At 37.0% G+C, this 17,844-nt stretch overlaps 1 protein-coding gene across 24 annotated transcripts in view; it reads left to right on the forward strand.

Annotated features, from left to right (window-relative positions):
• The window catches only part of NRXN1 (neurexin 1), a 705,404-nt gene that overhangs the window by 673,953 nt on the left and 13,607 nt on the right, over window positions 1–17,844 (forward strand). For 15 of the 24 annotated variants that reach the window (XM_029965176.1, XM_029965155.1, XM_029965156.1 and 12 more), the window contains one exon: window positions 11,030–11,117. In XM_029965176.1, the coding sequence (XP_029821036.1) occupies window positions 11,030–11,117 (88 nt within the window). The remainder of the gene's footprint in view (window positions 1–11,029; window positions 11,118–17,844) is intronic. The other 9 variants (XM_029965177.1, XM_029965167.1, XM_029965169.1 and 6 more) reach the window with 1 other exon arrangement.

A 17,844-nucleotide genomic window follows, 5' to 3' on the forward strand; every position in this document is an offset into this window, starting at 1 on the left:
ATGAACATAGATTTAGGATTTGATACACCCAGGCATGAAACAGTGCCATCTGGGTTGGAATGTATCTTTAACTAGCTAATTTGATAAAACTAACGGCAATTGCAAACCAGATCTTCAAAATGGAAAACACTGAATCCTAAGGGTATAATCCTACTATTCTATGATGTATATTGAATTGGCAGCACTGACAGAGATAAATTTTCTCTTGTCCAAATAGCATTGGCTTAAACTTTCTCTGTTTTTGTTGAAGATGATTACTTAACAAAATTGAAACCTGGAAACAATTAATGGTACATAGGTTCTTGAAGCTAAATGATGCCATCTGCAGCACGTGCTGCTCCCACAGCAATCACCTGGAGTATCTCCCAGGCGTGCAAAGCATCCCTGCTTTCCTGTAGCATGTTTTGCACCTGAATTTTGAGTGCCCTTTGTTAGACAGTTATGAAATAAAGGCATCATTAACAAACCTAAATACCTCTATGACAAATGTACACTTTCAGAAACTATGTAATTAGAAGTATCTCTGAAACAGTGCCTTTAATGAAACTCCTATTTTAATTGAAAGGCATTTAGGCATTGTCTCCTTCCAGTGCATGTGTAGCTAACTAACTCTTGTTAGTATTACCAAGTTGTTATTTGCAGAATCAAGCTCTTCTGTAGGACATTTCTCAGCCCTGTGAAACTTGTAGGTTATTTCCTCAGTATTTTCCCTGGTTCTGCCAGTGTTGTTTGAATTTTTTAATTAAAACATTGAGATAAGGAAATGTGGGAATTTTTTAGTAGTAGAACTAAGTGCTTAATATTTGAAAAGGCTGTGTTTCAAAGACAGAGTTGTGGGAAAATGGCTTCAGTTTTGCTTTCTCTGCTTTTGGGTAAACCTGTGTAAACTGGGGGATAAAATGTGACAAAGGATCTAATATCTAATATCCCTCAAAAATTTAAATTTTAGTCTTTACTATAAAACTCAAGGAAGGAAAGTGGTAGCAGTGGGACTGGTGCTCATTTCCCTTCAGGAGAGGAAAACTGTGGGTGGGAGAGGGATGCTAGCACATGCTCACCTACTCTGACTGACATAAGCTGATTTACCTTGAGCCAAAGACATGCTTAAATGAACTTGAAGACCACAGTATGGGTAGGTCAGTGTTAAATAGAAGATCTCATGTTTTCTTTTTGCTGTCTCTGTCTCTCACTTGTCCCTCTTGGGAGCAAGGTGAGATGGCTGGTTTACCTAAATGGCTAAAAAGCAGTCTAATAGTTTATGCAGTTTTCTACATTTCTTCTAAAAATAGTATTTTATGCTCGATGTTTTGAAACAAGATAGGAAAGCTTTTTCCACCCTCAAGATATGCTAAGAGAGAACAGAGACTGCATGTTAGTTTCAGGAAGTATTCCTTTTGAAGGGCTTTTCTTGCCTTCCACTCTTTTGAGACCAGTAAAAGATTTCCCATGGATATCAGTAGAGCAAGATATTCTGTGGGGCATAATTTAATAGTCAGGGATGCTCACAAGAAGTAAAACTGGCAGTATTGTAATTGTATAAAAAAGATGGAAGTGTAGTTCGAAGTTAGTACCTTTCTAAGTTTGCAGTATAAGGGGGATTTTCATAACTAGATGAATCATAGAATCACAGAATACCATGTTGAAAGTGGCCTCAAGGATCAACCAGTCCAGCCAAATCTTAAAAGTGTCCAATGTTGGTTCCATTTTTTTCTCTAACTTTATCAAGTTTTTTTGCTAGGACTGGTCTTAAACCATGTGATTAAATTGCCAAAAAAAAAAAAAAAAAGCACCTATGCTAGCAGCTCAATAGTCAATTAAAAGCAACTCTACTTCCCCAACAAAAACTAAAATAGTCAATTTTGAAACCTTTAATAATGCTATGCCTGCGTTTTCTGACATTAATACAAATGCAGTAAGACTTATATTCCAAAAATTCAACAATCTCTGTACTTGTGATTGATAATACAGGAGTATAAATTAAAATATTTGCTATCCCTGTTGTAATGTTGCCATTTAATAAGCACAGTCTCTCTCTTGAGTTAAAAAGAAAAAGAATCTGCAGAAGTCTCCACTGTGTTTTGTGAGTTCAGAATTAATGGAGACCAAAATGTTTGCTTCAGCAAAAGAGATGGCTAAAAATAAAATGATACCAGAAAATACAAGCATAATGCCCAGAAACATTTCTCGCATACTTAGAGGCAAAATAATTTTCTTGCCTAGAGGAAAATAATAGGATTGCATTTCATCGATCATATTCCATTCTATATATTTTAGGCTCAGTGCAAATGTAAAAACAAAACAAAAATCAAACTGCATTTCTGTTGTTCTTGTTCTATAATGAAGTATGGTGTTTATGGGACAGAAATATGGATGTTCTGAAAAGAATCTTGGAAGTAAATCATAAGTGACTTTTAAAAGAGTTCACAGATTACCTGTTCCTTGTTTTCTACCTATTTTAGTTACCTGGGGGAAATAAGGTAGGTTGAAAAGAAGCATAGCTTCTTCTGATCAGTATAACCCGTGACAGAACTATTTGTAATCACGGAATGAAAATTAGCCAAAAAAATTATTTCTGGAAACAGAAATGTTACACCACTGTGAATCTAAAAGTTAGATGAGAAAGAAGTAATATGGTGATTCATTTGTTCTTCATCCAAGCAACCCTGACTGCTTTAACAAATGGCAGAGCATAAATAATATGCTAGGCATTATGCTATTAGGTGCCAGTGATTTGTTTGCTGGCATGTTGCATATCAAAATCTACTTTCAAGGGATGAAGTTCAGGTTTGTACCATGTCTCTTCATCTCTGTTTTTTTTCCTCCAGCAAGAGAAACCATTGGGCCAGTTCTGCCTACAACTCCTGACTATTGCTGGGGGTTCTGGGGCAGATTGAGCCGAGGGGTCAGCTGGCAGTGTCCCAAGGGCACTGAGAGAGGAGTCCTGAGAGCGGGGACATGAGCTCCCATTTTCATCAGCCCTGCTGCAGAAGGGAGGGAGAAAGCAGGATGGAGTAAAGGGAACAATGTACACATGGTACAGAGCTCATACATTTCTTACTCCCAGCTAGCCACCCATCCCCAGTATTTCCAGTAGGAGGGATAAAAGCAGTTTGTTCTTTTTACTGTACCTATAGTTTCACATCATTTAGAAGCAAGACAATGTCGTACCATTTTCAGGAAAGAAGTCGAATGCTGATCCATTCCTCTGGAACTGCAAAACAAATTTAGGTCTTGATCAAAGCAAAAATGTGCATGATGCTGACCTGACTCCTTTTGCCAAACATGCCATCAGGTTTTTATGGCATGAATTGGCCTTGATGAGGGGTGTGAAAGATGAACAATTCACCCTTCATTGCAGCCAGCACTGTTAAAGCATTAGTTCAGCATTCATGGTAAACATCAGTTGTTCCTTCTATAAACACCAAACTTAAGACTTGGATCAAATAATAAACTGATTACCCCCAAAAATAAACCTTCTTCTTCCTGTAGAACACTGACAAACAGTAACTTCCATTCTTGGTACTCTGCTATTGTGTGGTTGCTGCTTGCTCTGCTTCCAAGCACCACAGCTAGTGCAGGATCAGCTTGTTTCAAGAAGTCCAAAATAGCCCCTGCTATTATGCAGTGAGTATTCTGTTAAATATTTGCTTGCAAGGCCTTTAAATATGGAAGAGTGGCCAGTGAAAAATGTATTAATAGAAATGTGTGCATTTTCATTAATTGCCCACTGGGGAGAGAAACAGGGGAAAAATAGTGGGACAATTTTCCAGACAGCAGCTCAAAAAAATTTTCACAAGGGTACAAGAAAAGTGACATTCATAAATAAAATTAATATAGAACTTGGTTTTGGTCTATATCTGTGAAGCTAACATTTTCCATCTGTTGCAGGAAGTAACAGACATGACCTGATAGGAAAATATTTGGATTATTTTCTTATTTTTATTTAGTAATACTTTAATTTTTAAAGATTAGTGCAGAGTGCTACCTGTCTAGCTGTCCAGGTAAAATGTTGTACCTCTGAAGCAACTCTACTTCTGTTCTTTCCAGATGAGATGAGTGACTCTAAGACTTTGACGAAAGCAATTAACTTCAAATTCAGAGCTTAAAGGAAAGGCATGAAGTTTTGTTGATATTATTTTACTATAAATCCTTTTCTCAAATATAATTCCACTATTTGTGATAATTTTGCCCATGAGAATTTAGATGTTTGGGTGGAGGAGGGGAGCTGGAGAAGTAATACAAATGCTGCTTTGCATGAAATTAATACCATGGATTTTAAAGTTGATATGTGGAAAGATAGACCATCTGTATGTAGAGAGGTGGAGGCCAGAAATGAGGTTATTCTTCTTTCCTGAATGGGGCAGGTGTGTTCCCATCACTGCTGTGATTTGGGAACAGAGACTGAAGGTGGTCTGCAGGGCATTCAAGGCATCATCTTGAGCTTTTTACCTACACCTCAGCTCTTAATTTCTACAACACTCATTTCACTAACTGAAAAGCCTTATTGTATTTGGTTGATATATCCTTGAGGTTTCCTTTTTTCTTTTTTTTTTTCTGCGAGAGGAACATATTAACCAAGGCTTTTGCTTTCTCCCACGTGTCAAACACTGACCAATTCAAGAAATAACATGATAGTATTAATTAGATGAGAGCCAGTTATGAGAAAGTGTTTCGATTTTCGATTGCGTATTTTCACATTACAGGGTAATAATATGTCAGCAGTTAGCAAAAGATATAATAAATATTGTGTATGTGCTTGAAATATTAGCATTTTAATACCCATGTCCAGAAATAACATTTTCCAGTAGCACGATGCAGAAAAAATACTTTATGTATGTGGGTGGACAAGCAGTAATTGATGCACATGTACTTGTTTGACCTATAGGAGATTAAATAAAACATTAGAGGCAGTTGTTTAAACATCATGTCATCTAGAGCTGATATTACTGTTAAATCACTATTGCATCTTCCTCAGCAAACTGCCTCATGCAGTGGGAGATAATTAACACCAGGGCAAAGCTAGCTGAGGAGTACACCTGATTAATGTGACATATTCAAGTTTCTTTCTACAACCGTCTCAATAACCAGTCATTGAGGTCTGCTTCATACACTGAAAATTAAATTCAAATTACTTGAAAATTGTGCTGTTAATACCATGCCAAAAAATGAAATTTGATTTTTTCCACATGAAGTCTTTTGTGATTTTTCATGCCCTGTTGGTTTCTACCAGCATTCCCACTGGTTTAGGTTACTTTATTCCTAGCTTTAAAGGAAAAAGAGGGGGGAAAAGGAATATATTCAAGGGATTAGTTTTTGAGAAAGTCCCTCACTGCCTCAGAAGATAATGTGTCCAGTGCAAAAGTACAAAATGGCTGCTCCCAGCTCCTTTCTGTAAACTTTGCCTGAACCATATTTTTCAAGGAGAGTTTGGCACAGCTAATGAAGACGACAGTGGTGTATATCTTTTGGGTTTTCAAAACCTTTGTTTATACCATGGCTCTGTGTACACTTCTGCTAAGCTGAAGCAGGTTTCTATGTTTAAATATCAGTTGTAGCTGATTCTCTCTGAACTTAATTGCAAGTATTTGAATGAGCTTTGTTTTCAGGAGGAAAAATGACATAATTTAAGTAGATGTGATAACTAGACGTTCTAGAAAAGCAGAAAAGGAGAATTAGAGGTTTAATTTCCTAGTCCTGCATCCTAAAGTACGTTTTCAGACAGCCATTTACTAATAGTCATTGAATTCTTTCCCATTAATCTTCACATAAACAAGTCTCTTGATATCAACTCCCTGAGATCCTGGCTCTCCCCTTTTACTGCCTTGTCCCCTTTGTTCCCATGACTTTACCATTAATTTCTCACTTTCTTTGTTACTTCTCCTGTCAACACAACGTGGCTTCATCCTCCCATAACTTAACCATCAGGTGTTGGTGCTGTCTACCTCTTCCCACGTCACCCTGGCTGTCTTCATCTCTGCACTCACCAGACGGTTCTAAACACACCGAGTTTCCTCAGAGAGGCTTCCAGCCTCAGCAGTGCTCTCCAGGCACCATCTGTTCTCTTTGGCCAGTCACGGGCTCCTGCCTGGCTTTCCTCTCTGCCTGCTTTCTTCCTGACCTTCCTTCCTGCTGTATGGAAACATAATTTTGGAAAATGTGCTAGATCAGAGCCTGCATAACCACTAGCGCCTATCAGTGGCATCCTCACTTGGTCCTTCTCATCCTCTGCTCTCTCTCGCACTCATTTGTTGCATCTAGTTCAAAACCAAATCCTCAGCTCCTCAGAACAGAGCCCTTGCCTTCCAGCTGCCTTTAGCACCAAGCACAACGTCTCCTGCCTCTGGTATTGCTCAGCGCCGAAGCTGTACAAAGAAATAAGAGTAATTCTGAATTACACAGTTGAAGTTCTCATCTAATATAATTTAAACAGTAGTCACAAGCGGTTGTACTGGTTGTAATTCATGTAATAATTTACGACTGCTAGTTTTTAACTATTGTGTAATTTGGATTTACTTGCGGTTCTCATGAGATAAGGTATATTATTGAACAAGAAAGGAATAAACTATATTCAGAGTAGCCTGTGGGGTGTTATGATTTAAAGGAGAGCTGGTGAAATACTACTACTGTTAATGAATGCACAACTCAGATTGGTGATTTAATTTTTAGGTCATATTTCTCTGGTACCATCAGGTATAGCAGACTTCATACATGAAAACTGAATAAGATGGTATATATGATGGCCAGTCATGCTAAAAATGAACAATAATAAAAAATTCCTTTCCTTTATTCATTTGCAGTTATTTCTTTTAATGACATAACATTCAAAGAGCATTATTAAAAGGGCACAACCATATTTCCTCGTACTAGTTTTGAACCCATGGTTGTAACCTCTGAGACAGCTTGATATTTATCCAAAGCTACAGACTGTCACTGTATTTAAGCCATGACTACAGCATCATTTTTTCATCTGGCCAGGAGCTTTCTTGAAATAGTCACCATTTCCTTCCTCAGGCAAGGTGGCAGATTGGTGATATTTTAAACTGTCTCTTGGCTGAAAGACAAGTCCCAAATTCTTTATTTTTGCAAGCAGACCTGGCTGCTGTAAGCAAGACCTATTCCTTCAGGGTCCACACCCCTGAATAGTTGTCAGAACTAACATTATGCAGCGACTTCTACTTTTACTAAATATGGAATTTTTGTGTCCATTTTTTTTTATATTGGCATGTTAATTTTAAGCTTTTTCTGTCATCCTTTTTCTGAAATGTGTACATATGTCCAACTTTTTAAGAATCCACATTTTACAGTAGACTGCATTTTAAATCGTACAGCCATATCTGCAAATCAAATCTGAAAAGTCTCTGAAAATACACAAAGAAAAGAAGATGCAATCAAAAGAAATTGTGCCTGGCCTTTTAGGTTGTACACCTGCTATTTTAATATTTTTTTTTAATCTCTTACAACTGGAGTATCACTTCTTAAATGAATTTGAACAACTTGCCCAAGAGACATTCTAATCCGATCGTGTATTATGATGATACCAGTTGGATGTTATCCTATTAGGCACTCACTGTAAATAAGGGATTTTCCACTGACTTTTAAATCCTTGATTAATGAGAATGCTTGAAGCAGTGTCCTGTAAATTAGCCATAGTGCTAGCAACAATGGCAATTCACTTAGGAGAACTGATTTGTTTTAAATCTTCCTATCCGAATTAAAAAGCATGAGGAAAAGATAATGTGCGGTAAGTAAAACATATTACTCTATCCTGCATTATTGATCTGCACCCTGTGGCTGTCTGACACCCTTAGGTCTAAATCCTTTTCTCTCTTCAGGTAAATTCCTGTCAGTCAGAGCTCTTATGGAGACAGAACTCCAGCAACTGGCCCTTAGTATTTAATTTACATATTCTTTATATTCTCTAGTGTTTTAGCTAATTCTAAATCCCATTTTAAATTCTGTTAACCAGACCAATGGCTTTCGTTTGTAGTTTGGTCGCTGCCATCTCACTTTCTTTCACAACTCCTTTGCCTTTTTTTTCTGTTAAAAATATGTAAGAGTGGCAACAAAAAGGTATTTGGGTTTGGGGAAAGGGGAGAATAGGGGCAAGTTGTGACACGTCTGTTAACTGCTACTTAAACTGAAATTCTTCCTGACATATTTTTCTGAAGAAAAACACTTTTCAGACCATCTTATCACTTCACTTCTTATTCAACTACTGATATTTGATTTATTGCTTGCAAGAAAATTAGTTTTATACCGAGTATTGACTTTGAAACATACATTACTTCCTTTAATATTCTGAGACATTAACGAGGTCTTTCTTGATGTGCTATATTCACATTTATTTAAGGTGCTATTCATTTCTGTACCCATAATATACATGCACTTTTATCATTCAAGAACATCCCTTTCTTCTTGTAGAAGTATGAATACTCTTTCTGTAGATTGGAATTAGTGTCACTTTATAAAGACAGTTTTGACACTCTCTTATGAGTAACTGAGCAAAGTATCTCTCAGACATTAAGATACTTAAAGTGTATTATTTTTCCAGTAATTTTGAATTTCCAGAATTTTGAATGTACTGCAAACCGTACAAAAAAAGTAGAGTTACTTACAGTCTTACCATGCTATCCTATATCAAGAATAATCAGAGACACTGCAATAATTCTATAAATCTGTCTGATCCTTTCTTTTCAGGTCACTCAAATTACAAGGGTGACTCAACCATGCATGTACCAAAGCACCCTTAAACAACATTCCAGTTAGACCAGTAGATCTCACGGATCATCATTTCATGCTATTGTGTATGCATGTGATCCTCTCTGGTTGTAACCTCTGAGTTTGATGGTATTTGTGTAGAGTTTCTCAGTGATCAATTGGTAAATGTTCGGAATTCTGGTTGCAGGTCATAAAAGTATAGTCTTTTCCAGTGTTGTGGGTAGAAGGAAAAATATGACAGTGTGGCTTCACTGACCAAATTGAAACTGTTTGGGAGATGCTTTATGTACTTATTAGTACTTTCCTATACTTAATAGTTGTGGGGTTTATGTATTCTTTTATATGCAGGCTTTATTGGTTACTCGGTTAATTTTTTCATTATACTTATCTGTGATTCTAAAGAAAAACATAAGTACTTTTCCAGGAGACTAAGGTATTGGTTTTCAATCTTAAATGGTTGTAATCTAGGGAAGAGAAATGGACGTTAGAAATTGAGGAGGATGTTTGCAGCTGTTTTTTCTTATAACTTAGTTTTTCTACATGGTAGAAAGAATGGACAACTAGAATGCTTTTTTCATGTCTTTTCAAATTCTGCAAATCTGCCAGCTAATTTTGGCAGCAGTACAGATTTACAGAGTTGTTTCCCCCAGCTACAAATTTTCTCAGCTATAAGGAAAGATAATTTTTGTGATTATGGCATCTAAATGTAGCTATTGTCTATGGCCTTTTTTGGTTACCTTCAGCAAGTTACTTCATTCTCTTATGTCCCAGTCTTCTGCCTCTAAAATATATTACTATTATAATAGGCTTTTCTTTGTTATGTCTCACATATTAATGAATGTATTCCTGTATCACTTTCCTACTTCACAGAAATGCTGAGAGCATATATTCATTAATATTCTTGAAGCGTGACAAAGTAAAGCCTATTACTGTAATATGCTTTGCTTTAAAACTCCAGTTAGAATAATAATGATAAACAACATTGGTTAGCCTTTGGCCCTCCTGCACAGAAATAAATTTTTTACATGTTCATATTTAAATTGATGAAGGAAAACTTTCATGTGTTTTATGTCGCTCCTCTATACTCAGGGAGAGATAAAGAAAAAAAACTTCACATTCATTGAAATGGGCTGTATCTCCTCGTTGATATGTATATCATATAGGAATCCAAGAATGGCTTTTTGCCTGCTGTGTCCTTAGCCTCTTGTTTCAATGTGATGTAGTATTTTATTCTCTTCCTGTATTTCCTTTGGTGAGGTGAACAGGAGCTTGAAACGGACAGTTATGAAATGTCTTGCCCATAGGAAAAGCTTCTTCTTAACTTCATTAGTGATGTCTTGAGAAACAACCAAGTGCATGACAGTTTATATTTCCCTAGTATTATTTCCCTGAATAACTCTAGATATTCTTATTGCATTTCCCAATGACTGTTCCCAGAGGTGGCTTGAAAAGGTATTTCATTTTTTCAGGTTCAGATTGATTGCCTCAGTGTTTCATTAAATATCTCCTTGTTCTTGCACTGTAAGAAGCAGTAGATAGGAATTCCACAATTTCTTTTATGGTGTGTTGTATCATACATCCCCTGTTTTGTCTCCTTTTTCTTGATTTATTTGATTTCTTTATGCAAAGAACTATCCAAATGCATTTTGGGCAGATGTTCCTAGAACCCTTTGGACCTAAACATAGCAGTTGGGCAATACTTCACTTATTTAAGAAAAGAAGATATTCTCACATATTTAAGAAAATAACGTTATAATTTTTACACTGTATACATTTATTATTGTTTTCTTTCCTTGACTTTCTTTCCATTAAATAGTTTTCAACTCAATAAGAGACATGTTTTCTTCTTTTCCTTTTTTTGGCTCTACATCTGAGAAAGGAAGTGCAATTAATGGAGAAAGCATCACTACATTTGTAAGAGTTGCAGGCATTTTTAACAGTTGCAGGCAGTTCATTATTTTGACTTGTTTTTTAATGCCCTCAGTGTTTTCAGTAATATCACAGTAGAGATTTTGGAGATAAAGAGGGAAGACCAACAGCCCCAATATACATATTTGTCCTTCTACTTTCTGTTCCTATTACAAAAAAATATGAAAACATTTAAGTGCCTACACTGGATATCTAACACAATTCTAAAAACTGACAAGTGCAAATTGAAAAGCAAAGTCCCATTAATACAGAGCTGGAGAGTGTCACCGTGCCATTACACGTTAATTCTGGAACGCTCTGGGCCTTGCATAATCCGAGCAAGAGTGTTACAACATGTTCAGTCAATTCAAGTATATCTATTTGACTTTTGTTTTCTTTGCAGACTACAGATGACATCCTGGTGGCCTCGGCTGAATGTCCTAGCGATGATGAGGACATCGATCCCTGTGAGCCGAGCTCAGGTGGGTTAGGTTAGTCAACTTTTTTATTACTTTCTTTTATTTCATATTTGCATGCTCCGGTCCCCCAGGGTGCCATCTAGCGGGACAGTCCTTTCTTACACAGCAAAGAGAGGGTGAATTGGGGCCTTTCTACACATGGCAGAGAGGGAGAGTTTGCTATCCATTTCTCAAAGACAACAGATGGGAGCACACTAATAAGTCATGATCTGAGCGAGGTTATGGCTTGATTAAGGACCTGAGGATGAACTGGGAAGGGCATTCTAGGGCTCCTGCAACTATGTTGTAGTGATAAAGAGGGTACACCTTCACTTAGAGAAAGATGGTGCAATTGTTTGTGCTTTAAGCATTTCCCCCAAATGAGATAAAAGTACCATATTTAAAATATTGTGTTATGTCATAGAATCATAGAATGACCTGGGTTGAAAGGGACCTTAAAGATTATCTAGTTCCAACTGCTCTGCCATGGACAGGGACACCTTTTTACTAGAACAGGTTTCTCAGAGCTCTATCTAACCAGGCCTTAAACACTTCCAGAGGAATTTGGGGGAAGTTATGGGCAATCCATAACTTCTCTGGACAACCTGTTCCAGGGCCTCACCACCCTCACAGTAAAGAATTTTTTTCCTAATATCTAATCTAAATCTACTTTCTTTCAGTATGAATCCATTCCCTCTTGTCCTATGACTACATGCTCTTGTGAAAAGTCTCTCTACATCTTTCTTATAGGCTCCCTTTAAATACTGGAAGGTAGAGTTGAGTTCATGTTGAATTACTGTTTGTGGTATGAAATACTGTATAGGTAGATAAAACCTGAAGACATAGAATACAACAGTCTCAAATTTCAAATTGTTTTATGGCTTTTTTCCAGGCCAAAACTATTCAGAGTGTATGTGTTAGTTCTGATTAGAAACAAAATATTTTGACATTCTAGTATTTTCCATGGAAGAAAAGCTTTGTGGTGTTTTGGCCATGTCTTTCTTACTCCCACTGAATAGCGGAGATTCTTCTCTGTGATATAATGGAATGGTTTGGGTTGGAAGGATCCTTTAATTGTCATCTGGTTCCAAACCCCCTGCCATGGGCAGGGACACCTTCCACTAAATCAGGTTGCTCAAAGCCCCATCCAATCTGGCCTTGAACACTTCCAAGGATGGGACATTCATAACTTTTGTGGGCAACCTGTTCCAGAAGGTTCAATTATATTCAGTTATGGTCAATTAAACACTACATACCTTCTCAAAAAATCTGAACATTTATCATGGAGGTGAAAGGACTGCAAAACTTCCTAATATCAGTCTGAAGAGTTATGTTACTCTGTAATCTTCAAAAAAATCCCAGATAGTCCAATGGATTACTCCTACTTTCTTTGTTAGCTTGGTTTAGCTTTTACATTTCCCGAGTGAACAGCTCGTAGTATCATAAAGATATATCTCAGTTTTTCTTATTTCCTTGAATTCTGTGCTATTTAGTAGCACATTAGTTGTTTTAGATAATTTGGTAATCTTTGGTAATTGCTATAACACTTATTAGTAGAAAAATTAAGATCTGTTACTGTTGTTCAGTAACATACTTAATTCAAGTAGAAATCAATTTAATTCACGAATAGTATATTAATGCAAAATCGTGACTAAGAGCCGTCTTAGTACAACACCAAAATCTGGGGCAGTCTACATAGCCTTAAGACAGATGAAATTTTGCTTAAAATGTAAATGTGTGGTTCCTTTTTCAAGTCACATAGCCTGATACATGCAAGAATTATTTACTTAAACTGAAGTAAAAGCAGAGACATTTATGACTTGTCTCAGTGTCTGATGGACCTGTGGGATGGCATCTGAGCTCTTCCAGGAATGAAGATATTTACAGATGTGATGACAATGCTTTGGGATTGGTTTCTTTTGCTTTCCAGTAAACAGATTTCAGAGTAATTTTCAAAATGCCATGTCATGGGAATGATCATTCTTAAAACTGAGCAGCAGTGGGTACACTCACCTTAGACAGTGTTCTATCTCTCAGGAAGACATTTCACTTGCACTAAGTCTCAGACATCATGATCAAGATATTCAGGAATTGTGATAAGAATTCTTTTTTTCCTTTTTTTTTTTTTTTATCCTTGGGATTAATTTCCAGGATATATTTTTCTGTTCTTTCATTCTCATTTACAAATTCTTGAGTTTAATAAGACTGTCCTGTCCAGTATGAGCCACTGCAGTAGCTCATATGGCTCTGAGCTCATTCATGCCAGTTGCTTCCTTCCCTTAGTTAATTCAGCCAGTGCTGTTCAGTAGATAAACTGCCATTTAATTTCTTTGATTTTATTTTATTTTATAAGGTAATTGAAAGCCGTATATTGGTTACCTGGCACTAAATAATTTCCCAAATCCTCTGAGAATGCATCTTTTGTATTAAAGATGTATTTGTAATTTCTCAGCCTTACAGCTCACTGAAACTAATGACATTTCAGAATAATTCTTCTCTGAGGTTGTTTCAGATTTGGGGCTGCAGTGCTTGGTAGTCCTGAGCCATGCACAGTCATTTAGCTGGTGGGTGCCGGAGTGGGAGGGGTGAAATAAAGCTTTCTGACAGGTTATCGTTTCTGTCCAAGCCATGGTTCAGGTGAGGAATGTGAATGTTAGTCTTCCAGCAAAACATTGCCATTAGCTTTACATCCTAGTGTTTAGCTTTCCTGTTTTAGCTTATCATTCATCACCCAGCTACACTTCTCATTTTTGTTTATTTGAGAATGGTTTTACTGTTTCATTTTTTGGATCCCAACTGCTACTGCTTTTTTTAAAAAGTGTGGATTGGCACAGGAATTATGTTCTGCATAATCCCAATTGTCTGGATCTTTTTATGTGTCATTCTTCTCATCAAAATGTCACTCATCCTCCCACTCTCAAACTTTTAAAAGCTGTTAATTTGCCTTCATCAGCCTTGTCCTTTTATCATATATGAAACAGCCTGAACCAAAGGGGTTACTGAAGTCTTAACTTCTAGTATATCTGTTTCTCTGTAAGCTGTTATGGTCTTAGTCACTTAGTGTTATGAATGACCTTTCATCATGAATATTTGGGTAGACACTGCTCCATCTTGATAATACTGCAGCCTCCATGTGGGTTTGAGCTACTCCTAGCAGTATGTTGGAACTTAAAGGAGAGAAGGATAATATTGCTAGGAGTGAGAAACTAATGATTTTTTTTTCTTTTAATTTGGGATAAGAGATACAAAAGGATATGTCCCTCCATTTAAATTCTTCTTGTGGTTCAGTTCAGCTTTTTCCCCTTAACCCTTTTTTGCAAACCAGAGTTGCTTCTCCACAGCTACTCCTCAACGCCCCCACTAATGGTGGTGAAGATAATGTTTTCTAACAAATAATTCTAGGAAGCTGAATATTTGATGGTTAGGGCAATTTTAGTTTTATGTTTTCACTTCAGAGGCTGTAGTCTGGGATTCTGATGGTCACTCAGAAAGGGAATCCACCCCATGGCAAGAGATGATGCTCTCAGAGCTCTGAGGTCAATGTTTTTCTAGCAAAAATACAATCAAGGAATGGCCAAAGCCCATGCAGTTTTACTGATAGAACCATAATTGAACATTTCCATGATGAGTGCCCATAATATGCCTATTTCTAACCAAAGTTCTCAACTAAAAATGAGAACCTATTCAAAAAGCAGTTTGAATATGGAACGCCTATATATCACAGAAAATGCTGCTTATGTGGATTTTACTAATTAGTGAGATTTATTCATAAAATAGGGCTTCTTTTCTACTACAGTTATGTTGCAGTTTGTAGTGGCTAACAAGTCCCGATCTGCCACCACCAGCTTTGCTTTCTGTGCACCTGTCTTCTAAATAATAAATGGAAAGATGCAATTTGCAACAAATTTCGTATGGGACATAAAAATGTAAACCAGATTAGGAGCTGCTGAGCAGCAAACCCATCATCTTGTCTGGAACATAAAGTCACAAAAATTATAATTGCAGATTTCATTGTGGTATACAAACTGCTAAATGTGCCCTAATTGGATGAAGTCATAACAAATTTATTAGCATGCAAAACTTAGTCAACATATTTTGTTTGCATTATGTTTTGTGTAGTAAGGCAACATGTATTGCTTTCATGGTCTCTCCACCTTCCCCTCTCCTACTCTAAATACTAATAACAGCACAAAGGTTGAGGATGATAATAACAAAACAAAAATAATATGTCCACAAGTTCATATCACAGAAGAAATAATAAAGCCTTTTTATTTTGGAGACAAGTTATGAAAAAGGTTAGTGGGAACCTATCCAAAAAAAAAGGGACCTGGAACAATTTACTGACTTTACATGAAGACTTATAAAACTGCAGGTGGACAATTTGCCATCCTGCACATCCAGACTGCTGTTCCAGCCATTGCTGAGCTCTGTAGAGATGTCTGATTTCTGCTGAGTTTCAGTGAGCATTTGTGCTACACAGCTTATTTGTTCCAGTTACTCTGGGCTGGTATTTTATTTGTTAGCTATTACCTAACCACTTCTGTAGCTATTGAAATGTTCCAAAAGGCAGAGAGGTCCAAACTGGGTCAAATGAAGTAAAATGACTGAATTTAATGGCAGGGAAGTCTCAACCAGGGAAAAAGTCTTACAGTTTTAGGCACACAAACAAACACTTCTTTTTCTGCAAATGACAGTTAAGTCTTTCTCCAGTTTGGGACTCGACAAAGGTTTAAGCTCAAAACTAGGCTGAAAACTTCTCCTAACAGCCCCAGCAGAAATGGGATAGATACAGGTTTTGGCAGTCTTAAAGCTAGAATATAGGGCATTTGCTGGTCTTAGGAGTTTTAGCAGAAGACAACCTTCAAAGTTAAAGAGGGGTCTTACAGAAACAAGCTTTTTTCACATTCAAACAAGTGTCTTTCTACCAATGGAACTTCACATGTTGCAACCAAAAAAATACTTTATCATCCCTTGATTTGCCTGGCAGCTTTTGGTTTCTACTTCCCCAGACAGTGTTTAATTGATATCAGATCTTGTCTTATTCTAGTTCTCTAAGTAAAAAAGAATAAGAGTAGTCAGGACAGAGTTCAGTGATTATACCAACTGGTAGCACTGGTTACCTTTCTTAGCCCTGATTCTTGATTTAGAGCGAGAAATGAGATCAGTTGTTTTCCTATATTATTAAGTAAAGAAGATTAATAGGATAGATGATTATGGACTGATCTTTGAGCATGTTTTTAATTTTCCTACATCCTGACCATGCTCATTGCATTGCAGAAAACTGCTGGTGACAGTCAGAAATCTCCAAAGCATCAGTGCAGCCAAGAGAGTGAAAAAACCACTGCTTAAGATGACTCTTACAGTTGGGTCACTGCTCTGGGGAAGGCTTTGTCCCGTGAGCAGAACAGTATGGGGCTGTGCATGCAAACTGCTTCCTGCGTGTGATAACGTGTTGGATAGATGGAGATGGCTCAGAACCCTATGTTCTTAGGCACCTTGTGATGGTTTAGGTTTGGTCCCAGAACTGGTACCTGTTTTTCTAACAGGCAGAGCTGTGAAGTATAGACTGTGAGTGGTTTATGATCACTACTAGAAGTTTTGCTCCTCTTTTCCTGTCATGAATTACTGCAATGTATTCCTGGTGCATCTGGCAGCAAGATAACATTGCAGTAGGAGGTGAAGTGACTCCTATAATTTATACATCACTGTGAGTGCCCTATTTAATGCTCTTCATCGAATATATTGTGCAAGAAGCTGAAACAAAGAAAAATAAAATTACAGTTAGTTCATAGGGCTACTGTGTTCATTATGGCTTAAGACATAAAGGGAATATTTGTGCCTCAGTCCAATTATCCTGTAGTTTTCCGTATGCATTTCCAGTGCTAGAAATATCACTGAACTATCTTGAATCAGACTTTTAAAATGCTTAGCTGAAATACACATGGACATCTCTGCATAAGCTGCTACAGGGTGAAAATTATTCTTTATTTACAAGCTTTCCAAATGTTAGCACTTACTGTGGCTATACATAAAGGAACTGAGGGGATTAAGAAATAGGTTAATTTTCCTATAAATAAAGTTAAAATACTTCGTAAGCTTATTTTTTTTATATATAAATCATAAAGCCCTCCCCAAAGGAACAGAAAGAAAACAAATGTTGCATTTTTCCAAATTATTTTATTGCAAAGTGGACTAATTCCTTGTCAACAGGCTGAGGTCTTAGCATCTGTCGTGGTGAATTACAAATATGGCATTTCTAATTTGAATTTGATCAAAAAGATTTTTTTCCTAAATAACCTTAAAAAATGAGGTTGATCCATTGTTTGATGGTTGTACCATTGTACCATTGGCAATGGTTGATCCATTGTACCAGTGCTGATCTCTACTCTTTGCCAGCCATACCATTTTGAAACATGGGAACACTGAATAAACTGTAGGTTTCTTACCAGTCCTTAGGATTTTCACACATTCACAGTGTCAGAAAGAATAATATAGATGGATACCAGGGAGCTGGCTTTTTTTCAGAACACAATGGTTTTCTATCAATGTGATATCAGCAGCTCACTCTGCTCTGCAACTGGTAAGAAATATTGACATCAGATTGCTATAAATCATAGAAAGCTCTCTGTAAACTTGCACAAGACCTTCTCCACTGGTGCGTGAATGATGAACAATTTTCCTTGTGTGTGAACTTTGAGGGTGCATTCACATTCCACATGTATTCTTGCTGAAGTTGGATTTTCTCACTTCTATAATGTGT

This window comes from Manacus vitellinus, unplaced genomic scaffold, assembly GCF_001715985.3.
Source record: "Manacus vitellinus isolate BGI_N305 unplaced genomic scaffold, ASM171598v3 scaffold_8_pilon, whole genome shotgun sequence".
In the NCBI taxonomy this organism is placed as follows: domain Eukaryota; kingdom Metazoa; phylum Chordata; class Aves; order Passeriformes; family Pipridae; genus Manacus; species Manacus vitellinus.